The sequence below is a fragment of the Accipiter gentilis genome, chromosome 18 (genome assembly GCF_929443795.1).
Source record: "Accipiter gentilis chromosome 18, bAccGen1.1, whole genome shotgun sequence".
Taxonomy (NCBI): Eukaryota; Metazoa; Chordata; class Aves; order Accipitriformes; family Accipitridae; genus Astur; species Astur gentilis.
Window position 1 is genome coordinate 27,804,418 of NC_064897.1, and position 23,861 is coordinate 27,828,278.

The window sequence follows — 23,861 nt, forward strand, 5'->3', positions numbered from 1 at the left end:
CATCACAGGTTAGTTTCCTTATAATCATTAGATCCAGCACATACCATCTTCTTTCTCCCTTCTACATCCGTCTAATGTTTTCAGTTCTCCTCTTGTGGAAGGGTCTCCGTCAAACTGGAGACTTACATTGTGCATTGCTTAGTGCCTTCCTGCTGCCTCTGTCTCTGGCACAAAGGGCCTGGAATAAACATGCCGCTCAAAATTAGCAATTAAAATTTTCTATTAAGAATTTTTAGCATTCTTGGTGATCGCTGTATTTTTGTGCCCGAATAGGGGATAATCTAAAAATAGATGATCACCAGAATGCCTGAACTTTCAGTTTTTCAAGAGGGGAAGATAAGTAGATAAGCTTAGGCCAATGGCAATTTAGCGAGACAGTTTAAGAAATGAGAGTTGACTAGGTCAAAGGTTCTCCCATGTTATTTTTCTTGCCTCCAACACGAAATCTTTTACTGACATTTATATTATTTTAAGAAGTAATGTAAACAGCACTTCTTCAGTTTCTTGCGAGGTATTAAAAGAAGGCATTGATGGAACATAGGACCTTTTTCCCCGGAAAGCACAAGCTTCTGCTGCAGGAGCTCGAAGTGCCTCTGTGAGTGAGGGGTTGATTCTTCTGCAGACCACTCTGCGGTGGAGACCCTCGTTTTCAGGAACAGCACTGACGGTCAGCTGAGCACGGGGGGCACGAAATTCCACCACGAGCCTTATATACCAACTCTCAGAGGGTCCCTTGAGGCATCAAAAGGGATCTTGATGCGTGCAGTGTGCATCCTGGATATGGATATGGAGTCTTAAGCGCCGTATTGAACCAGGAGCATGCAAACCATCCGGCACCAAGTACATCCTGTGTGTTTTGCAGAATTTCGGCACCCCAACAGGTGTTATGTGGGGAGATGCGCTGTGGAGGGGCTGTGGCATGACCTGCCTGGAAATTAGCTGTTTCTTCCAAGTTCTCACTATGTCAGGGATGTCCAGTGCTCATCGCGGGTGCCGTGCAACACCGCTTGGTGGGGACCAAGGCTGTGGCAGACCCCCCGTCTCTGGCTTGCAGAGGGGCTGGCTCTGGCTAATTCCCAATCGATGCCTGCAGCAGGGAGCTTGGAAACAAAGTGACTTCAATATAAACTCACAGCATCTTTTAGAAAGCTGGAAAGGGGATATCAAGAGCCTGGCTTGCTGGCTGTTTGTTTTTGTTGCTCAGATACATTTGTCCCCTGTGTAAGGGCACAGCTTAATATGCTCTCTAGCAGGGACGGTTAATTTTTAATTATGAGTCCAACTTTATATTATTTTTTTCGAAATCCCACTGCTTTAGCGGCTCAGCTGGGGAAGCAGCGAGGTCTCAGCTGGCCGGCAAGGAGCCGGTGGAGCAGCCAGGGAGAGAGTCACCCCAGCCCTGGAGAGCGTCACCAGCAAATGGCTTCATGCTCACGTGCCCCCCAGCTGCAGGCGCTGGCTGCCCTGCTTTCCAGAGCATTGCGACGGAAAAGATTTGGCTGCAGCCATGGCAGAAGGGAGGCATATTCTTGCTCCTGGCAGTGGCATGTGTTTCTGTGGCTCACAGGCACGCTCGTACCCCAGCCATGTCAAACCTTCACCTGGGAGCAGGCTTTGCAGGGCTTTGCTCTGTTCCTGCAAAACAGCCTCAGAGGAGCTGTGCAAAACCGTCCCAACCGGAGAAAGGGTTCTGGGTCACTGAAGTGAGAGGCTGACATAAGGGATATAACCCACGGACGCTTGGGAGAGGAGCCTGGCTTGGGGCCAGGCTGCTGCAAGCTTTGCCTTTGTAGCTGCTGCGGGGACAAGCACGTCAGCAAAAGGGTAAAGGATGTAAAGGATCAGCCCACTTCAGCTAATGATCGGGACGTTACTGTAAGCACCTCTGAGAACCCAAAACACAAACCCTTACTTTGAATTAAGGAAAATTTGGCAATCCTGACATTTCCAGTGTTTCTGGGTGTGCTTTTTTTTTTTTAAGCAAAGTGAGAAGAGAAAATAGTCCTTACCGTCTTTGAAATACATTATAGCTATGTAAGAACACAAACCTTTCAAGGCCATATCTCTCCTCACCCTGCCAAACGAAATACAAAATAAAACTCCATTGTTTTACTCTTATGTTTCCTGTGCCTTACGGCTTCAACCATGGATCGTCTTGGCTGAAGTCCATCCCAGTAACGATTTAATTTGGGAACCACACTTCACCTTTCTAAAAATAAGGAAAACTGAGAAGAAGAGCAAGCAAGCTGTACTGAATAAGATCTAAAATGTCTTCTCCAGGATCTCAAATTACAGAAAATATGTTACCCAGAGAATGTATAAAATCAAATATTATAAACCTGCCTCTATGCAGCAAACTCTTTCCTGGCATTTTAGCCCTGTTCTATAGTGTGGACCTTTTCCAAAGACAGAGCAACAAATCTTCAGTCATATCTTTTTTTTTTTTTCTTTTTTTTTCCCCTCAGACACTTACTAAGAACCAGGCATACACGCAAAAATAAAAGAATGTAGAAAACATCTACCCACTTGTGTTTTGTTTCCAGTGTTTTCAAAGCATTTGACTCAAACTGCTACCCAGAAGTGAATGTCAAACTACTGCAAAACCAAACCCAGACACGTTTCCCCAAGTGGGACAGAAATAAATCTATCTAAGGACCGGTGACTTAATAGGACAAGATGTGCAATAGGTGCCTTTAACTAGAAAAGAGAAGAGAAGCAGCAGTATATAGCAGCTCTGCCCTTCTCGGGTTGTATATATGTACGCAGGACTGAACCCCACACGATGCTGGCAGTCCAGACACCCCTTGCACAAACCGAAATCCCATGTTCGTGCTGGGAGGACCTCACCGCAGCATGCAGCAGGCGGAGGAGTACAAAAAGCCTGGGGTCAGTGTGTGCAGCCCTGCTCGGGGGGTCTGGTGCCACCAGCTGCAAGCTCTCAGCTCTCCGCAGACACTTCTACTGCAGAAAGCCCACGAGGCTGTCAGAGTGATGTGAAATTGCAAGGATAACAGCGCTCACAAAAGCAGGGTCTCTGAATGGCTCTGGAAACCTTCTGCAGCATGCAGCTGGTGCAAAGTGACAAATCGGGGGGTGGGGGGGGGAATCTTACTAACCAGGGAATAAAAAAAAGAAAAAAGTCCCCAAGAAACCCAGCCACAGGGAAATTTGCCTGAAGAAACATGAGCCATGCTGGGAATGAAGGTGCGCATGGACCAATTGCAAAATACTACAGCAGCATTTTCAATTTGTTAGGTAATAAAACGGAGCTTCCTCAGTGACCACTGGTGCAGGACCTTGCAGTGGCGGCGGCAGCTCTGCATCGCACGGGAGACCACTCGCCACTGCCAGTGTTTGCAGCCCCTGGGGCTGCAGGGCTGGAGGTTGGGGAGCTGAAAAGCCCCACTTCAGCAGCAGCAGGGCTGGGAACCTTTCTTTTTCTTCCCCCCTGGCAAAAACATACCCTGAGTGTGGCTCCCCAGAGCAGCTAGTTACTCTCGGTTTCTAAAATCCGGGTCTCGGCTGTAAATCAGGAATGGCCCTTGAAAGGCAGCTGCTTACCAGCAGTCTCTCCTCCCTCGGCACCCGTCGTCTTTCCCACGTGCGCTCAACATCAAAGCTGCTGGGGGTTCAGGGAAAGAAGCCACCTGCGCTACCCTTGGCCCTCTGCCCCTCACGGCTCATCGCAGCCGGAAAGCAGGAGCCCAAATGCCATTAATCCTTGCGATTGTTCAAGAAAAGTAAAGACATAGGGCTGCAATGAAAGAGAGAGCTGTTGAACGGAGTTAGACTGCCAAAAGGCCTCTTGCAAGGTCCATTTACTAAAAGATATTAAGGATATTAAGCCCAGGCTCTGATGGCATTGGTGGGTCACTGCCCATCTTCCCTCTCGCGTTTTGGCATTGTTTTCTGGCTCCTGTAAGAGGCCAGCCTTCTGTTTCCCAGCACAGGGGTTTTTTCCTGACCCTGCAGAGCCCCTCCAAGATGCCATTTGCAGCTCTACAGGTCACGTTCACCTCCCTGCTGAACAGGGAGAGTTTGCTGGCTTGTGGCAGGCGGCACAGGGATGTCTCCCTGGCTGGGAATAGTCCTGCCCTTGCAAAATGGGCGATGGGAAGCCCTGGGGATGGCACTTGACTGCCGGGAGCACAGGCTGCAAGCTGGGCTCAGAGGCAGCAGTGTGCTGCTTTTGGTGGCCATCAGAGCCCACGGCAGTGGCTACTTGAGTGGGAGGACTGGCTGCAAGCATGAGAAGAGCGGCAGAGGAGTGGTAGCTCCGGAGACTCGCAGGGAACAGGGGGGATTCTGTGCCTTATCCCGGGTAGCAGCATGGGTTATTGTGCCCCATCACCCATGCTGCCTTTGACATTTCACAAGCTCACTTCGCCATTTGGGGAAACAAAGGTCGTTACTGTTCTCCAGGCGCACAGCTAAGGTGCGCTCCCTCCTCTCCACCTGCACCTCGCCCAGTCGGGGCAAGTAAATTCCCTTTCTTGCAGGGACGCAGGCTGGAGTCACGGGGGGCACCCCATTCCCAGTTGGTCCACGGGCAAAGAAGCCACCAGGCAACAGGGCTCTGCGGGCTACGGGTTGCCAGGACCAGCATGCCATCAGGGCAGCACAAGTCTTTGGGGGTGCTGGGTAGGTCCCCACTTGGGTGGCTGCGTGCGGCGGATCAGCAGAGGAGCCGGCCAGCTTGGGAAACACGAGAGAGAGGGGGGATTTTGCTTCACTGTCTCAAGGCAGAGTTCAAGTTGACAACCCCTGGCATGTCACTAGAGGTCCGGCACTCGCACGGCAGCCGGGATGGCGTCGGTCACACGTCGCTCTGCCGTTGCGCTCACCTTTCTGTTTGCAAGAGAGAAGGGGCAGGTTGAAAACCCGTGCCCGCACAGCGTGGACGTGGGGAACCCACATCAGGCAGTGGGTACCGTGAGTGGCCTCCCCGGAGGGGCCGCGGCGGTTTGGAGGCACGCTGCGTGGCGTGGCTGGAGGAGTTCACAACATGCACACACAGCTGCTGGCGAGGGGCCCGGGAGCTGGCGGCCAGCCTGGGGGGGGGGGGGAAACCAGAGAGAAACGCTAAAACAGGCACAACCCAAGGGGGCCAGGCTGGGGAGGGGGCACTTATGGAGGCCCGCAGTCCTTGGCTGCCATGGTGGGAGGGCGGCAAGGAAAGCCTGCCGCTGCGCAGCCTGATCCGGCAGATCCTGCTCGTAGCGCATCAGGGGTCTGCCGCACGTAGCTGCGCAAGTTTTGATCCGGACTTGAGAGTTTCAGGGACTGGGCTCATCAGCGCACCTGCCCAGAGGTGACAGAGCCCTGTTGTGAGGAGTAAAATATTTCTGTGGATCAACAACCCAAGGAGGAGGCAGGAAGCTGGGAGGAAGGTTCAAAGATCCATTTTCATTCTGGCAGAAGGTTAAGGTTAGGGAATACAAACTCTGCCTCCGATGTCCTGGATAGCTTAGTACATGAACTGATGATCTGGAAACAAAGATGAACAATATACCAAACATTTTTAAGAGATGACTCAAAGCTATTGACTCTTGAGGAGATCAGAAAGGACTGTAAGTAAAACGCAAATGTGGCAAATGGGCAACACCACTCATTTGCGAAGGTTTAAATGGGCACATGCAAAGTCAGAAAAGGAAACAAATTGCACATAAGAATTACAAAGCTCCAAACAGTCTCCAGCAACTCAGGAAAGGATCTGGATGTCACACAAACCCTGGCTCTGTGAGTAGCTGCAGGTTAAAAAAAAAGCACACACAAAATATTAGCATGCAGAAGGAAGAAAGGGAGAATAATATGGAAAATATGATAATGCTATTATGTAAATCACTAGCGTGGCCTCTCTGGGAATACTGTCTGCAGTTCAAGTAAGTCTTTCTCAGAAAGGGCTGATTAGGGGCATGGTAAAATCACTCACAAAGAGAGATCAAAATGATTGGGGTTGTTTATCTCGGAAAGGAAATGAACAAGAGGAGACTGTCAGGGAGCGAGCCAGTCCAGAGCTTCTGGTTTTCTTCCTGTTCAATTCTATCGCTGTCATATCTGGTGTCACCGAGAAGTGTGTGAAGTGATGTGGCTCTCCTCTGTCACACACGGTTTGCTCTTTCTCTCACCCTCTCCCCCAGGGGAGGCACAGCATATGCAGTTATATTTTACATTTTGGTAGGATCTGGGGCGGAGGAGATGGCTAAGGAGGAATAATTAGACCCCGGAGTAGGCATATAGTGGAGAAGGCAAGAATGGAAAAGGGGGATTTGCACCTGGACGGAGGGGTGGAAGGTCCCGGCTTCAGGACGCTCCTTCCATCTCCTCAGGCAGACCCCAGAGAGGCTGCCAGCTACTGCCCTTCTCCTAGAGCCCTTGAGACTTCCAGATGAGGCCCTGAGGTTCCTTGGAGATAAAGATAAGGAGATTGAATTTGATAAGTTATTCTGTAAAAAGCATCAGGGTAGTCAGAGGTGCCTTCAGACAGGCAGCATGAACCCACTGCGCTCTGCCTACCCTGAAGCACCAGAGAAACCTTCTCCATTTACCCCCCCGTCACCCTGGGCAGCCAGCACGCACAGCCGGCGATGATGGTGACAGCCTGCGCTGTGGTTGTCAACTCGCTGCAGCATGCTGAACTCTCCCCTTTCTCACACAAAGCATGATGGCATTTAGGCCCGTCAAAGCCAGAATGACAAAAGGAAATACCTATTGCTGCTCCAGCTGTTTTGGGCCGTGGGGGGCACACTCGCCCGCACATGGAGCCAGTTTCACCACAGCACATGAAGCCCAGGCTGCTAACGAGACCTTCCAGGGCAGAACGAGCCCTGTGTCCCAACGTGGCTTCAGCGCGGGTGTCCACCCTGTCCTCCGGGGCAGCTGCAAGTCTGAGGGGGAAGGGACTCCTCTCTCCGCCATGGTGGCCGCTCAAGCCCAGTTGGGAAGCGGAGCAGCCTGGATCCCTCCAGGCTGTACTGGGGGTGGAGGTCCCACTCGCCCTCAGCCCTTCCCCACAGCCATTTTGTTACCAAAATCCGGAATAAAACTCCTCAACGCCAATATGAAGTTAAGAAGCAGGAACTTCGTTTATTGCAGCACTGGGGACACGGCGGGGGGGGGTGGGGGTGGTGGTGTGTCGCTCCTCCAAAGGTGTGTCCAACCTAGTATCAAAATGCATCAGTTTTTATAGATTTTTTTTTTTCCTGTCAGGTCATTGTTATATAAGTTTCCTTACATAAAAATGCATGTTATGCTCGCTCTTAAATTTAACCTTTATAATGATTGGTCCTTTGATTATATAACCTTATCAATATTCTTATTTAAAACCCATCATTGGTCAGTTACACTTAGCTCTACTGATTGGAATCTTCGATACTCAAATCGAGATGGGAAGGGTAAGGGGGTTTCCAAGCAGCAAACTGGTGTCCGTGACAGTTTCCTTAGTTTCTTGAAACAAAACATAGTAAAACCTGTAACTTCCTGGTCAGGTTTCTAGGGTTAGCTATTTCAAACTTTAACAATATTAAGGTTCCTACAGTCACACATCACACAGGTCCTAAGGTTTCTATGGCTACATTTCAAACCTAACAATCCTATACACTCTGCTTCACAATTTTACTTCTTAATCAAACTTAACTCTTCAATGTGATGAAATTTTGATTTCTTTACCAGAATATTTGCAACATTTCCCGCCCCCCCCCGCCTGAGGAAGCCGGCTCATCACCTCCTCGAAGGGGCACGGCCTCCTCAAACCAGACCCGCACCGGGCCCGGCCTAGCCCCATCCCAGTCCCAACTGGGAGCAACTGGGAGCGGCGGTGCCCCTCCCCGCCGGCAGGGGGCAGCCTCCCTGCGCGGGCGGGCGGTGCAGAGTGTCTCCCCCCGCCCCGCGCGCTGTACCAGGCGGCGGGTGCGGCGCTCCGCCGGTAGGGGGAGATGGCGCTGCGTCACCGCCCCCTCGGCGAAGTCTCGCTCTACGATTGGCGGGGCCGGGGTCACGACACGGAAGCGGATCGGCCATGTTGCCGGGTGACCCCGGGAGGGAATCGGTTGCCGTGAGGGACCCGGAGCCCTTTCCCTTCCTCCTCCTCCTCCTCCTAACCCCCGGTCTGTTCCCGGTGAGTCCGATACGGTCGGTCCCCGCGGGGCCTCGGAGGGCTCGACCCCAGCCCGGCGGGGAGCTCCACGGGAAGGGCGAGGCCGTGGCTCCCGCCGGTTCCCCCCCACCCCCGCAGCAGGCCGTGCGGCCTTGCGCCCTTAAGAGAGCCCGTTATCCCCGGTGGGCCGTTCGAGAGGCTGTCCCGTCCCTTCCCGGGCCGGGGAGAACGGTGGTTTGCGGGGCCAGGCGTGGAGGAGGAGGAGGAGGAGGCGGCAGCGGCGGCGGCCGGTGCTTCCCTCCGGGACGTGAAAGCTGACTCGGGTCCCGCGCTTTGTCACCTCTCTCTAGGTCGCCCGTCCACGCACCCGTCTTCCCCCATGGCAGCGTGGTCCCGGGAGGCTGTCCTGACCCTCTACCGGGCCCTGCTGCGCCAGGGCCGTGGGCTGCGTTACACCGACCGGGATTTCTACCTCGCTTTCATCCGCCGCGAGTTCCGCAAGAACCGGGGGCTGCAGCAGCTAGAGGACAAGGAAAGACAGTTGGAGAAGGGGCAAGCTTTCCTGCAGAGCAAACTCGGGGGCTTGGTTTAGAGATTCCCTGTAGCTCCTTTTGGCCCCGCTTACTTCCCTCTTCTTTCCAAAACCCCCTCGCCAACCAAAAAAGATGATTAACGCTCTCTGCCCACCACTGTCTTGAAGAAGTCTGGAAGGCACTTCCGCAGGCACACCAGGAGGGCTCTCCTGTTCTCTTTACAAATGTGTTAGGTCACAGGTAGGTCATTTACAATGATATCACCATGTTCTTCATGCTGCTGTTACAGCTTGTTTTGTGAAAGTGTGGTTTTTTTCTGCCTAGGGGTGACGGGTGACTGGATTCCTGGTTCACCAAGGCAGGAACATTCCTTCTGGGGCTGTAGCTTGGCCTTAGAAAAACCTAAGGGCAGTTTTAAACTGCCTCAGACAGGCAGGTACTAAACCTTTGAAACTGGGTGAGAAAACAGACCTCGAGTCAGGTTGGAAGAGTTTCCTGGTGTTTTCCTGTAGGCTCACTGAGGATCCAGCTGCAGGTACAGTGGTGGCAAAGTGTGTTTTACACGTGTAGTTGGCCAGGGAGACTCTTTAAATATCAAGATCAGGTTAAGTGGAAATTGGAGAGAACAAAAGCACATGCGTGAGAAGATATTAATGTTCGTGTTATACATGACTTGTATGAGAGTCAAACCCAACAGCTTTGAGGGCAAGAGTAAATGTTTAGTGAAAGCAAGGGAGCTGTTCCCTTTGTGGTGCGCTGTGGTCTCTGTTGTTGATTCTTGGGTGTCTTTGAAGTATCTGGGACCAGCCATTGTCCAAAAATGAGTCTGGGCGTGGATGCTCTGAGACTGCCTGTCAAGTCTTGGGAAGATTCTGATCTGTTATGGACAAGCAGTTGACCATCCCTGCATCACCTCGTCTGTGAGCAAAATTTCACCCATTAGATTGAGAATAAGAAAATAAATTGGTATAAAAAAGTGCCACGGTTTGGTTGAGAAGCAGAAATTAAAAGGAAAAGACCTGAATGGTCATGGAGTTTTAAATAATATACAGGATTTTATTGGAAAATATTGCTGAAGTAAATCTTACTTTCTCTTTTAAAAAGCATTAGGTGGTTACACAATTAAGCCTGCTTCAATGATTAGAAACCCCACATCAAATTCAGGATGTTTTTCTTCAGGTCGTAAATGTTGCTGGAAGCAAAGAAATGCTGTCATTGCAGAGCTTTGTCGGTACTGTTCTGGTGTGGCTGGGAATAAGCAGCTCCTCGAGGGAAAATAATTAAAGAGGCTGCAGGGTTAGGTGGTCCCTTCCTGTGGCTCTGCGCTAAGACCCCAAGAGCCATGAGCGTGGGGTGGAGGAGAAGGGAGCGAACCGTTAGGGTTGCGTGTTTTGACACATTTGTTTAATGCTCCTGCTCCTTCCAGGTGAGATGGCAGGCGCTGGGCAGCGCAAAGGGAAAAAAGATGACAACGGCATCGGCACAGCAATCGACTTCGTGCTGTCCAACGCCCGGCTTGTGCTGGGCGTGGGTGGAGCAGCTATGCTGGGCATCGCCACGCTGGCTGTCAAACGGGTGAGTGAGCATGCAGGACAGCGGGGTGGGACCTGCGCACGGGGGCACTGGAAAGAAGGAGTGGGAAACAAAGGACCTGGGATGCTGGTGCTAGGCTGGATAAAATGCAAATGTTGGGCCCCTAACGACTCAGACTGTGCCTGGTGATGTTGCTTTAGATGTACGACCGGGCAATCAGCGCTCCCAGCAGCCCCACTCGCTTGAGCCAGTCAGGAAAGAGAAGCTGGGAAGAGCCAAACTGGCTGGGCTCCTCCTCACGCTTACTGACCCAGGACATGAAGACTAACCTCAGCCGCTCCCTGCAGACCCTTCCCACTGATCCTTCGGCTGCAGACACAGGTAAGGAGCAGGGTGATACTCCTGCTTTAGAGAATCATCTAGGCCCATAAACCCTGTTTTCATTTAAAGGAATGCAGGAAGGAAAATACTCTGTCCAGCCCAGGATTTTGATGTTTTTCTTCTAAGCAGGTCTACTGGTAACTTCAAGAATTAGAATTCAGATTGGGAGCTAGTGAACAATAGTCATTTATTTGCATTCTTTGTTCCTCTCATGACTTCATGGACTTAAACTTTATTCTTCCTCAGTCTTTTCTCTTTCAAGCTGAATACTTATCTGTGCAGTCTTTCCTGATAAAAAGCCACTCTGTTCCTTTCAAGCTCTTTGTTGCCTTTCTTTGGACTGTTCCAGGTTGTGTCTTTTTAAGAGGGGAATAGTCAAGTTGTGAATGTACTAACAATTCATAACAGTATTACCTGTAGTATTTCTACCGTTTTCCTAATAATTTCTGTAACGCTGTTTGCCTGTTTAGTGCTGCTTATTGCTGAGTTAGTCTTCATCGGGCTATAAAGAGTGACTTGCAGTCGTCTTTTTGAGTGGTATGATAAGTAATTTAGAGTCCATCAGTGTTTGTTATATGTATTTGGCTGTTTTTTCATAGGGAATTTACTTTCTATCCCATGTCACTTCAGGAGACTGACACTTGGAGACTTAAAATAAAAATCAGGATCAAGCTTTTAACTCTATTTCCAGATTCTCTGCAAGAAAGTCAGCTTCAGGATGGCAATGGATCTTCTGCTGAGGAAATGCTAATTAACTAGACAGCTGTGTTAAATGGGGTCTAGATAATTTAATTGGACTCCCGGAAGATGAGGATTCAGGAATAAAACCATTGATGATGCCATCTTGCATTCTTGACTTAAAAACAAATTAAAACTTAAGATGGAAAAATAAGGGGTTTTTTTTTATGAACAGGCAATGAAGTCTGGTTCCCTATGGTTTTGCAGGCTATTTCGTTTTCATGCAAAACCTCAGATCTGTCCAAAAGACCCCAGTGGGATGAGAGACAGCAGCTGCTGAGGTTGGGCGGGATGGGTCTGTGCGCAGCTTGGTCAGCCATTCTGTGTGTGCTGTGTGGCCAAATGCCTGTCGCCAAACAAATGTGCAACAGCTGATTGCCTTAATGGGGCCACCGACTTGGGGTTTTCTCCTGCACCCGTTAAGTACCACAGCCCTTCCAAAGATCTCTTAGATCTGTAATCCTTCATTAATTCTCATTGATAACTGCTGAAACTCTTGGTCCATATTAAGAGAATTCTGAAAGATAGGTGGGAAGCATTGACTGAATTCTTTAGGAAACCAGTCAGAAAAAAAGGGGCTTAGACAATCTGTGCAGGTTAGACATTGCTTAATAATGCAGCGTAAAGCATAGTATTGCTGTATTGTGCCTAAGAGTGTGCTCTCTGTTCTTCGGCCAGTGAAAGTTTGAGGGAAGCTTTCACTGGGGCTACGATTGCCTGAGCTCTGCTGGCCCCAAGATCTGTCAGCTCACTGTCCTGGTAAGGGTTGATCAGACCCCTAACAACTATTTCATTTCCAGGTGGCATGTCTACTCTGATCTCATACCCTAGTCAGGACTGGGTTTTGCTGATAATTTGTGAAAATCAATTATAGTGTTAAAAACTTAATGAGATTGTGATGGTCATTCAAGAGTGTTTTATCTACTGGTCTGGCACCGTGGTGAAAGCTTCTGAACTGGTAACAGTGCTGAATTTTTGATGAAATTGAACTGACATACTGCCCCTGTAGCCATTAAAAATACTTCCTTGTGCATGATGTTTTTCTTGTTCTGGCTAAATTCCAAATCTAGTAACTTGTTTTCATCTGGTTTGATGTTCATAGTAGTATCTTTTGAAGTTCCTCAGCACCTCCCTTTTGACTGGTACCTGTGTAAAGCATGCAAAATGTCTTCTGAAGGCTTTCTGAGACCTAGGAGGCTGCACTTCCACACTGCAGATTTTCTTTAGCGGATCACTTCACAGTGAAACACTGCAGACACTCAACAGTTTTCCTTCTGTCTTGCAGACTTTTTTCGACCCACAAAGCCCAGGCCATCTGCCAAGAGGAGTCAAGTGGAGCTGAAAAAATCCCGCCTTCGTCTGTCTCTGCAAGAAAAGCTCTTCGCTTATTATCGCAGGAAGGTAGCTATCCCGGCGGATGAGCAGGCCCGGGCCAAGCAAGCAGCTGTGGATATCTGTGCTGAGCTGCGCAGCTTCCTACGTGCCAAGCTGCCGGACATGCCCCTGCGTGACATGTACCTCAGCGGCAGCCTGTATGATGATCTGCAGGTAATTCCTGGGGCCGCATCATGGGTCATTATTCAGAAGGCTGACTAGGCAGGGGCATTTCAGGCTTCCCTGTTGGCAGTGCTGCCTCAGCACAACATTCCTCTCTAATAAGACTCCTGGTGTCGCCTTTCCCACCGTGGAGCCAGGCATTGGATTTCTGCAGTACTGTTTGAACAGGCGTGACCAGGCTGCTCTGGCATTGTCTGCAAAGCATTTGCTTTTTGCTGTTTTATTTCTCTGGATTATCTCAGCCTTTCTTTCCTTCCCCTCTGTCTCTTCCTTTAGCTCTGTTTTTCTTGCTGTTTCTCCGACAGACCTCTTTTTTCTCTCTGTCCTTTCTATCTCCTCCCAAATACATTATATTCCCTTAGAACTCCTGTGTATTCATGTAGGTCTTCCCTACTCTTTTTTTTTTAATGCATGACAGACCTGGATTGGACAGCAGTCCCTGCTGCATATCTCCCTGATGGCAAGATGCCCATGGCTATAGTGAGTGATTCAGAGGCACACTTTTCTGTTTGAGTCAGAGCTCTGGAATGGAGTGTCGAGTGTCCAGTGAAACTTAGATCTGGGGTCTTAATCGCATTGGTGAAAAGGGATCTTTAATGACCTTTTTCCAAACAAAGTGGCAGACTGGGTGAGGGCAGTACCTAGTTGTAGCATGGGATAATTAAACCATGGCAACAGAAGCCTGTCTAGAAACTTAATACTCTGCCTTCTGTTTTAAATTATCACGTGGTGTTGCTGTGCCCTGGGCCAGCCACATCTCACATCCAAGGATTGGACTTGGAGGAGGCAAAATGATTTGTCTATATGCAGTCCATGTCAGGTCCTGAAGTATTTAAGGATCTCTAAGCAGTACATACTGTATAAGCACTAGCTTGGGTTATACCTTGGAGTTATCCCACTGATGATGAGAAATAGTCCTTCAGAATGTCTTCTGAGAAAGGGAGGCTGTGAATCCCACGCAGAGAGGAGACTAAGACAGCTGAATCCTTATTCCAAGTTCCTTTGAACAGAAAGCTATTTAAAGGTGGTGAATAAAACTGAGTGTGGAGAGAGAAAGCTTGTTCTTACCGACTTTTCTTTCTTGTGAAAGGTAGTGACAGCTGACCACATACAGCTCATTGTGCCTCTGATGCTGGAGCAGAACCTGTGGTCGTGCATCCCTGGAGAGGACACTATCATGAACATTCCTGGCTTCTACTTGGTGCGTCGGGAAAACCCAGAGTACTTTCCCCGTGGGAGCAGCTACTGGGACCGCTGTGTGGTGGGAGGTTACCTTTCCCCCAAAGCTGTAGCAGACGCCTTTGAGAAGGTTGTAGCTGGCTCCATCAACTGGCCAGCAATTGGGACTCTCTTGGATTACGTGATCCGTCCAGCAGCTCCCCCAGCAGATTTGACACTGGAAGTCCAGTATGATCCAGAACGGCATCTTTTTATTGACTTCCTACCATCCCTGACACTGGGTGACATCATCCTTGTGGCCAAACCCCATCGATTGGCCCAGAATGACAATTTGTGGCGACTGAGCCTGCGGCCGGCAGAAACAGCTCGCCTCCGGGCCCTGGACCAGTGTGATTCTGGCTGCCGTTGCTTGTGCCTGAAGATCTTCAAAGCGGTATGCAAGTCAAACCCAGCCCTGGGTCACCTCACTGCCAGCCAGCTCACCAATGTCATCCTGCACTTATCCCAAGAGGAGTCCGACTGGTCCCAGGACATGCTGGCTGATCGCTTCTTGCAGGCGCTGAAGGGATTGATCCGCTACTTGGAGGCAGGTGTCCTCCCTAGTGCTCTGAACCCCAAGGTGAACTTGTTTTCAGAGCTCACCCCCGAAGAAGTGGATGAGTTGGGCTATACCCTCTACAGCTCTCTGTCAGAGCCAGAGGTCTTGCTGCAGACGTAATGAGGCCTTACCTAGGGAAGTGTTGATAGGGTTTAGCCAAGGTGGACTTTGATGGCTGCGAAATATGACTCCTCCACTTCTCTCTCTCTGTCTCCTTTTGGTTCATTATTATTTCCTGCTGTGGAGTTGGTGCTCCCACTGAATTTCTTGGTGCTACCGGTCCATTTCCACCATCTCTGCCCCAACAGGTACCCATTGGCTAGGGAAAAGAGGCTAAAACTGCAGCTGTAAGATCTTTGCATAAATTCTGCTGATGTTTAAGTGTCTACCAAAAAAAAAATAAACCAAACTATGCACTTCTTTCTCCTGTAGTACACTTAGTGCAGTGAGTCCATTTTGGTCTGAAGAAGGTGGAACTGGGCTGGTAAATCCAGTGACAACTTTAGCAGACTCGCATTGAGGTCCTTGCCTTTCCTTTCCTTTCCACCAGTCTGACTTTGCCCCCTGTTTTTTTTTCTCTGCTGTACCACACTGTCTCAATTTCCTCTTTCTTTTTTTCTTTTTTCTTATTGGTCCCTTTGACTCAGTCATGCAGGGCAGACTGAGTGAGATGTTTTGGATAGGGTTGGTTTTTTTGTATGGCAGTATTTAGGGCTGTAGAGCTTGGAATAGGAGAACGCCTGTGCCCATGGCTCCTGCTCCTACGGAGCCTTCTCATCCTTTGCGAGCTGGGTTCAGGAGTAAAGGGCTGAGGCTTGTCCAGTCTGCTGCAACGCAACCTCCAGTATGGGCAGTTCTCACTGAAGCTGTCGTAGGGGAGGAAGAAACCTTTGTGGTCTGGCTATGTGAAGAGGCCGAAGGAGCAGGGCTTGCCATTCCTGCCTAGCCAGATCTGCTGGGTGTTGCTGGTGGGAATGGCCACCCTGGGAATGGAGAACAGGGCGGCTCCTTAGATGTCTCTGGCCTAGAGGAAGAGAGGCTGATTATGGAGGAGGGGTGGCAGACACTTATGGGAACAGGGATTATTTTTTTTCATCTTTTCCTCAAGAGTTTATGGCTGTTCTGGTTTATAGGAGGTGGAAGCAAGACTGCATGCCTCAAAGGGCTTTGTAATAAGCACATGTAAGCCAGATTCTCACCAGCTACAAGTCTGCGAAGGTGATAGGACTGAACTGGTGTCATCGGCAAGGTTCTGTCCCATACACTGATAACAGGGTACATATGCAGAGCTGGCATTTAGAGGTATGTTGGCTTTGCCATCTGCTCTCAGTGTGTGTTTTAGTCCCCTCCCCAGCCACCTCAGAGCTGAGGCTGTCTGCCCCCTTCCTCATTCCCACATGCTGACTTTCCAGTGCTCCCAGTTTACAATTACTCTTAGAAAGCTGGTGAGGGCACACCTTCCCCATTCTGTCTGTTTGGACCTGTTGGTAATGCAGTTCTGCCTACTCCTCCTGTTCATGGCTGCTGTCAGGCAGTTCTCCCTTGGCTGCCCTCCCATATGCTGCTGGACTGCGGTACGGATTTTGGGGGGCAGTTGCTGCACTGTTGGTATCTCCTAAACAAGCCACATAGACTCTGTATACTCTGCATTAAGCCTCTTATCTTCAAAAAGGGGGAGGGAAGTTGTTCTCCCAAGTCTGAGGCTGTGTCTCTCTCAAAAGACCAGCACAGCTATCATTACAGAAACATACTTGCCTTTTCACAGCTTTGGCACCTATTGTTCCCTTGCTGTCCAGCCTCCCTAGCCAAAGGAGAGGGGTACTTGCAGCAGCAGAGTTTGGAGGGAGCAGGAATCCTTTTCTCCTCCCTTCCTCTCAGGACTTCCCCCCACCTTTGACAGAGAAGTTTCAAGGTGAGTTTCAGGAGAGGAACCATGGAGGGGAGTCTTTAGCCCTTGTTTTCTTTTTGGAGGCAGTGCTGGTGAGATGAGGGAGGGAGCATCTTTCTAGGACAATCCGTCCATTTTAGCCAATGTGTCAGATAGTATTCCGTATACAGTGATAATGCAACATTACATTTTAAATTATTTAATCCGTAGGGTACTGGTATTTTCTAGACTGCCAGCTGCGTACTTTGAAGTTTGTGTGTGTATATAAAGTCTGTAGTCTATAAAAGGTTAACAGAAATTCTGTTTGTATGATTTTGTGTTTTGTAAGTTTTGCAGCAGTCAGTGTTGGTCAAATGTTGATTGCTCTTCAGTCCGGTTCCCAGATTTTTTCCCTTCTTCCTTTCCCTGCCCTCCACTGCCTTTCTGATGTCAGCCTTCCTACCCTAAAAGCAGACAGATGAGACTTGGAGCCTATGGGCTATTGGGGGAAATTCCCCTTTCTTTTAATTACTTGAAGGTCAACAAAAATATTAAAATATCTGGGTTGTCAGGAGTTCCCCATAAGTTCATTTTTTCAGTGTGATCTCACCCCTCACTTGGTGCTGACTCGAATACCATGGTCTTCACACAGAATTGAGCAGCGACATGGTTTGGAATGATCAAAACTATAGGTATAAAAAAGGTGAGACATAAACAGGAGGAAACCATTGTCTGAGATGGCTTGAAAACAGTTGCCACATACATATCTGTATAGAGAATTTTTTACATGAATGCTTTTACTTCTTCCTGGCAACCTAATGAATTAATATTTTATGGCCATTTCTTGCTGCTATTGAGCTCAATTTGTGTATCAAATGGAGACTGAAGCTGCCTTTTTGCCTTTTCTGTAGACTTTGCTCCACTTCACTTGAATCATTTCCATCATTTCTTCCCTACAGTTTTGCGCTCCTCTGAGCTAGCCACAAGCCTGTTCTCAGGAGGCAAATGCTCACTTCCTACAGGCAGCCACCACAGCGGGCAATAGCTGCCCTGGCAGTGGCAGTCTCAGCAAAGGCCAAAGATGTAACGGGTCACAGGGACACTGCAACTGGGAGTATTTCAAGAGCAGGGGCAGGCATAAGGGGCCACAGAGGCAGGGAAGAAGGAGTAGGGTAAGTATGCAGGAAACTGACACTAATGCTGTACCCAGCCTGTGGGTCAAACAGACTGTTGCAAAGTCTTTCGAACTGGCACCTTTCAGTATTAAATGCAGTACACGTGTTGACGTAGAGCCCGGAGGGCTGTCTTACCTATTAGGTAGGCTCCTTCCTAGTCAAAGCTGTAGCACAGAGCAGGAGGACCTAAAGCTGAATGTGAAAAGGGCAGCTCCTGGCCACCTTCCTGGCAGAGCAGCTCAGAGACAAATTGATTGTAAGAGGCCCAGAGCGTGCATTTGGTTGGTTGCTGCCTGGGCTCCAAGAATGCCTCAGTGTGTTCTGCTGTAGCTTAGTTTGCGCGAGCTTCCCACGGGATTGTCGTCTTGTTCCTTGTAACCACAGGGTCAGGACCAACTTGCTCAGCTGTGGGGTTTCACTGCTGCTGAGCTCCACTGCTAATCCTTCAAGTCAGATGGATTTCTTTTCCCTTGTTTAAGAGCAACTATGGAAACAAGAGGCTGCTTTCTGCCTCCTGGCGAGCTGCCATCGGGGCCCTCGCTCTTAGCATGTGGGTACTCGCAGTGAGAAGTGAAGGGATGATGCCCCATCTCTCCCAGGTCTGGAGGCTGTGGATTTGCAAAGGGGAAAGTCTAAGTGCATGGTCTGTGACAGAGTGTGTGAAATTCTGAAATAAATTACTTTCCACAGTAACCTGGTTGTCTCCGGTGTGTTTATAAACTCTGCTTTTGTCTCGGCGCGTCACCTTCATGCTGACATAGCACACCAGCGCTTGGGGACTGACGTGCCCCTTGCTGATTCACTTGCTTTCCCTTTGCGGCTCTGGGCGCTCAGCGCTCTGTAACTTCTCTTGAGAAGATGATCAGCTTGGTACTGCAGCATGCGGGCTCCTGGCAGCATTCGCACCAGTCACAAGACGATGTGTAATTATGGCTCTGTGCCTCTCATCCTTTCTCCGATAGCCCGCGTGCCCGGACAGGCCCCTACTTTTCATGTGGCTCCCCAGACTTCACAGGCTTCCATGCTTCTTTTAATATTAAAACTTTCTTGTGGAGACTCCCCCACCCTTGCTCAGTCACATGTTGGTTGCTGTGTGCCAATCCTCTTCCCAGCCAAAAGAACTCCTCTCTTATCCAGGCATCAGTCTTGGGGCAGTGAGAAGCCGCTGTGCTGGGGGCCTGTCTGGCGTATTGAAGCTCTTCCCAGTAAGACCTGGTTTTATGTACCTGCTTGGGAAGGTGGAGCAGAAGTGCTGGACATCAAGTAAAGCATGAAGTGATGGATCCCAGGCTCCTTAATTCTGGGAAGACAGGCTATGTTGACAACATTGTCCTGTGAGACTTGTTTTAATGAGAAATCAGTAATTAACTATTTTGGAAGATATGTTATGATACAAAGGGAGTCTACATCTCTAACTTTTTTTTTTTCTGATACCCCTTGCCCTTGTTTTGTTTTGTTTCATTCCTTTAATCTGTTCTGTGGTAGAAACAGATCAGATGAGATCAAGCACATTTCACGTCATACGGAGTCTTATGGGAACAGCTAAAAAGAGCTGCTCCGTGGAATCTGTGCCAGGTATTACCCCCTCAAGTTAATACCCCTGGAAAGCCTAGAGCTTGCAATACATGTTTAATGTATGCAGCGGTTTGCACCTTTGCATAAAAGCTGTCCCGGCATGAATAGAGAGGAAAGATCAAAAGATATGGGTTTGTTTAATGTAGAGAAGAAATAATTGAGGGGAGTCATGATAATTATTTCAAGTATGGAAAAGGTTGCTACAAAGAAGAGGAATGTAAATGGTTCTCCAGGCTGCAAAGACTCAGCATCTCTTTTGTTCTTAGCCTAAGGAACAAACAGCTTAGGCGGAAGGTGAATTTTGGAAAAAGCAAAATATTTTGCACGCTTTGTTATATAACTTGGAAAGGAATGTAGCCGAGCTTACATTTTACTTATTTATTTTTGCATCTCTGCATTTTTTAAATAGAATAAATAAATAAATTCCAGCCCAACTATTCTGTAGCTAGTCTTAGGCTGGGGGGGAGAGAGGGTGACTGTAGCCCAAATTTGAGATTATCATGCTAAAGTTTTGAACTGTATGATGAGTGTTTCTTTTTTTTCCCCAAATACTTCATCACTTCTCTGTTTTTTTAAGGTTTATTTTAGTATTCTAAACTCCAGAAAAGCTGCAACCAGCTGCTGCTTTTTAAACTTAGTCTCATGGAAAAAAAGAGGAGCCTCTTTCAAACGAGGAGTTTCTCTTCCAGGTAAGATAAACTACATAGGCCCACTACCTGCAGTAGGTATGATTCAATGGCTCCAGCATGGCTCACTGAATCTGGGACTGGAGCTTGAAACATTGGGCTTTACTCACAGATGCAGCAAGCAAGAAATGGGAGATTCTCCCTCCTACCAGTGAAACTCAGTATTGGCTTCCAGCCCTGGGAGGACTGCTGCAGTCTAGACACTTGGGGAACTCTTTGAGGTGTCTGGATTTTTTCTTCTTTAACCTTGTCAGGCTGAGTTATGATCTGAGGGATTCAAGAAATATCCTCCCCCTCCCTTTTTTTTCTCTCTCTCCTTTTTTTTTTTTTTTTTTTTTTTTTTTTTTTTAAGATTCAACACTTTCTTAAAATAGCTCTCATGTAACAAGTGTGTCCCCTACACAATCAGGGATAGCACAATGTAAAAGTTTTACTAGCATACTCTGAGAAGGACAGTGTTAAAATATCTTTATAGTATGTGATCCTGTGGAAATATCTTGCAAATAGTAAGGCAAAAGAGGGTGGTCAGACCAATGGGTAAGGCAGGGAAGATCTGAAATCATTCTGTACCTGGAAAGCGTTATTGTTATTTTATGAATAGCAGGAGAGTGGAAGACAGAGTTTGGCTCACTGAACTCAAAGTTTTTCATATCTTAAGCTTTCCTAAGTACTCGGGCAAAAGTCAGTTCTGAACAAAATCACTTTAAACACACTAAAAGTCGGATTGATTTTTATTTTGCTGCCCTGGTTCAATTTCCCTAGCTCCAGTGGCTAAGTAGCTCTTTGATCTGTCTATTAACACTCAGTGCTAAGCTTCTCAGGGGAAATACATATATATCAATTCTAACCACATTCTTCATGAAAAGCCTTCTCCATACAAATAACGGGCAAAAGTTGCTTGTGTGAGTTTTTGGTTTTGTTTTGGATTTTCTTTTTTTAGGCAACAGTTCCCTCCGCTCAGCACAAGCCCACCCCTTCCACTGCCTCTTACTGTGGTAGAATTGTCACCGTTCCACAGAAGCACAGGGGTGATATACCGTCCCATCAGACATCCCGGTCCTGTAAGACTCTCTTGTCTCATTCTGCTCAGCATTGCAAAGGACAGAGACCTAACAGGCAACAGACACAAGGGCATAGATGGCAAATGATGGACTGTGTTGGCTCTTTACCTGTCCCACGACAGACATTACTTCAAAACTCTTAACGCCCTGGCAGGCTCCTTACCCGCTTTGAAAGGCAAGAAGCAATCATTCCTGGAAGAGTATGGCAGCGAGAAATTTTTGCCTTCAAATTCATGAATTTATTTAGCACAGAGGATAGTTACAGCCTTGAACATAATAACTACCGCCACTTACGTATATAATATAATATGAATTATGTTCAGCTCCTGGTTGTTTATAGCAGCGGTGATATGCTGTCAGAGGGCCTGAGATACGCTGAAGCAAAGGCAGTACAAGATGCAGTAATCCCACAGGCCACAGAGCCGCAGCTCCCACGTTGCTTGTTAGAGAGCATGTTGGCAGGGGTCCCAGCTTCCTGGCATTCAAGTGGAGGTTGGTTTTTGCTGAGGGAAGCGCGTGACTGAGGTACAAACCTTCTCTTTTCCAAATCACTGCCTGTGGCCGTGAGAGAAACAGTAGAAAGCATCTAGTCCGGTGCCTTTTCTTGAACAATAAGCTAGTGATTTGGATTAGGAACCTTTCTCCTTTTTTTTTTTTTTTTTTTAATTTTGTAATTTCTTTCTTATGTAAGAAGAGAAAATTAATAAAAAGAAGAGTGATCCATCTTCAGTCCATCACTTTGCACTGCAAAGGAAGATGCTTGGTGTCACCGCCAAACTGGACTCCCAAGCCTTGTGGCCTGGGACAGACTTCACCCTTCTGTGGTCAGACAGAGCCTGCCCTGCCCAGGGGAGACCCGTATTTCTGATAAGTGCTCAGCATCCAAATCAGTCTCACTGAAACTGCATGACTAAGGTGAATGGCTCAAATGTTACCTTCCTGAACAGCGCCTACATTGCCTCAGACCCAGAGATGTCTACCATCATCGCAATCCCAGGACAAGGTCTCAACAACGTCTCACCCTCTGAGTGCCAAAAGAGCAGGCCAGCAGTAGCCCCCCAACAGCGGTGGGTTGCCGTGGCTGGTTCCTCAGACAGAGCCGGCTTTAGTCTCAAACCAGCTCTCTCGGCAGTCAAGCACAGAAACCTCCTCCTGTTCAGAGAACTGCAAAGCTCCCTCACCAAGCGCCACAGCGGTACCAGTAAGAAGGGCAGTGGATTGAGAAGGCACAGCACCTACTCAATATGGTACTTTGGCCACAAAGTCTTCTTCGGGGACTATTACCCAGCTTGCCCATCGCCAGTCCATTTGTAGCACATCTGAGGAGGCTCTGCTGAGGCCACCCACGTGCAAGTGCAGGGAGCAGAGCAGTCTCAAAATCTTCTGAAAGAATGTTCTTTCTGACGTTGTTTGCCAAATCTAACACAGAGACCTTAGGAGGGAAAATGACAGGCATTCAGGAAAAAGCTATAAACTCAATGATATCACAATTGCGTCAACATCCGCCAGGAGTTTCTCTCTCCTCCTCTGTAAACAAGTATATATTAAAACAGATCGAAGTCTGCTGGTAAATTCCAGCCACCAAGAAGGTGCTGCCTACAAAGAGTGGAGAAATATTACTGAATAATGTCTGCAGTGTTCCTCCCCAGGGACTTGGGGAGCTACAGCCTCAATGGTGATTTATCCCCAAATGAGTTTCAGAGTTTCATCTGAACTACCTGGTTTGTCAGTGTTCCTGCCAAAGCTGCTTGCCAGCAGCAGAGACAGAGAGATCTCACACACCCCCAAGATATCCCCAGGATTCTGTTTTAGTTTGTTAATAGGGTATATCCATTCACAAACCCTCTTCCTGGCCTTATCAAGACACTCTGAAGTTACGTGAAGTTAAAAACAAATCCCCAGATGGAGCACACCGAGCATAGTCTGGTATTATCAGCCTTTCATTGTGCATTCCCCCTCAGTGAACAGAGAGGCTGAAATAATTCAAGCTCAAATAACTTTTCCACCTGCTTCAGACGAAGCTGCTTGTTTAGATGGCAGGTTCAGGGTACAGTGTAATTGCCTTTGGACTGATACACCAAGGAGTCCTCACTCTGACAAGTCTAAGGGGCACTGAGACAGTGAAGGAGAAATCCACTGAAGTGGCGACGGGCTGTTAACTCACCCACTGGTGTCTGTGGCTGAGATGCTGCAGTCTCGTAATCTGTACCTGCTTGTCAGGCCGCAGCTCTCGCTAACTTTGCGCTACTAGAAAAAGAAGGAATGGGAATTGCCATTCTCATCTTCGTTGTTTTGCGCAGGAAGGCAAAAGGCACATGGCCCTCGTGTGACTCCAGCAGATGCTGATAACATACAGACACATACATTTTGAAAGGCACTGAATCCACAGTCTGCAGTGGGGGCCATGTTAATTACAGCCCCACGAAGAACAACAGTTGCTGTGAGATAATGTTTCTGTTCTTCTATTGCTTGGACAACTGAAGGCTTTTGTTTGTGTGCTAAACTGCTCCCACATGTGCTAATACACATGAGGGATTATTCTTGACCCCCAAGTCCTTTCATCATAATAAAGCAAGGCTGGACAATGAGAAAACCAAAAAAAATCCACTGATGGTATGAACAAAAGTCAGCACCCCCTCCTCCCCCCCTCCACACATATTTCTTGCTAAACATCATTTTCAACCAGTTGTAGCTTTGCTCAGGAAATTCATGCTTGGGCAAGTTACAAGTTAAAACTCACCTCCCTCTTACCAGATTTGCACAATGTTTTTACTTGTGGCAGCTGGCCGCAGCCTGGCTGATTCTGAGTAACTAAGCCTCTGGAGAGATGTATTTTGCGAGCTATAAGCATGTGCGTGGCATGCCCACGTTTGTTCGGTAAGA

The 23,861-nt window shown here is 48.4% G+C and overlaps 2 protein-coding genes across 2 annotated transcripts; both read left to right on the plus strand.

Annotated features, from left to right (window-relative positions):
* The first annotated feature begins 7,995 nt into the window (after positions 1 to 7,995).
* Positions 7,996 to 8,703, plus strand: LOC126047797 (MIEF1 upstream open reading frame protein-like). The gene is made up of 2 exons (XM_049821931.1): positions 7,996 to 8,116; positions 8,446 to 8,703. Exon 2 carries the CDS (start codon positions 8,475 to 8,477, stop codon positions 8,685 to 8,687), a length of 213 nt encoding a protein of 70 aa, XP_049677888.1. The 5' UTR covers positions 7,996 to 8,116; positions 8,446 to 8,474; the 3' UTR covers positions 8,688 to 8,703.
* A 51-nt stretch (positions 8,704 to 8,754) lies between these two features.
* Positions 8,755 to 18,349, plus strand: MIEF1 (mitochondrial elongation factor 1). The gene is made up of 5 exons (XM_049821930.1): positions 8,755 to 8,868; positions 10,055 to 10,203; positions 10,362 to 10,542; positions 12,566 to 12,828; positions 13,928 to 18,349. Exons 2-5 carry the CDS (start codon positions 10,060 to 10,062, stop codon positions 14,732 to 14,734), a joined length of 1,395 nt encoding a protein of 464 aa, XP_049677887.1. The 5' UTR covers positions 8,755 to 8,868; positions 10,055 to 10,059; the 3' UTR covers positions 14,735 to 18,349.
* The last annotated feature ends 5,512 nt before the right edge of the window (positions 18,350 to 23,861 follow it).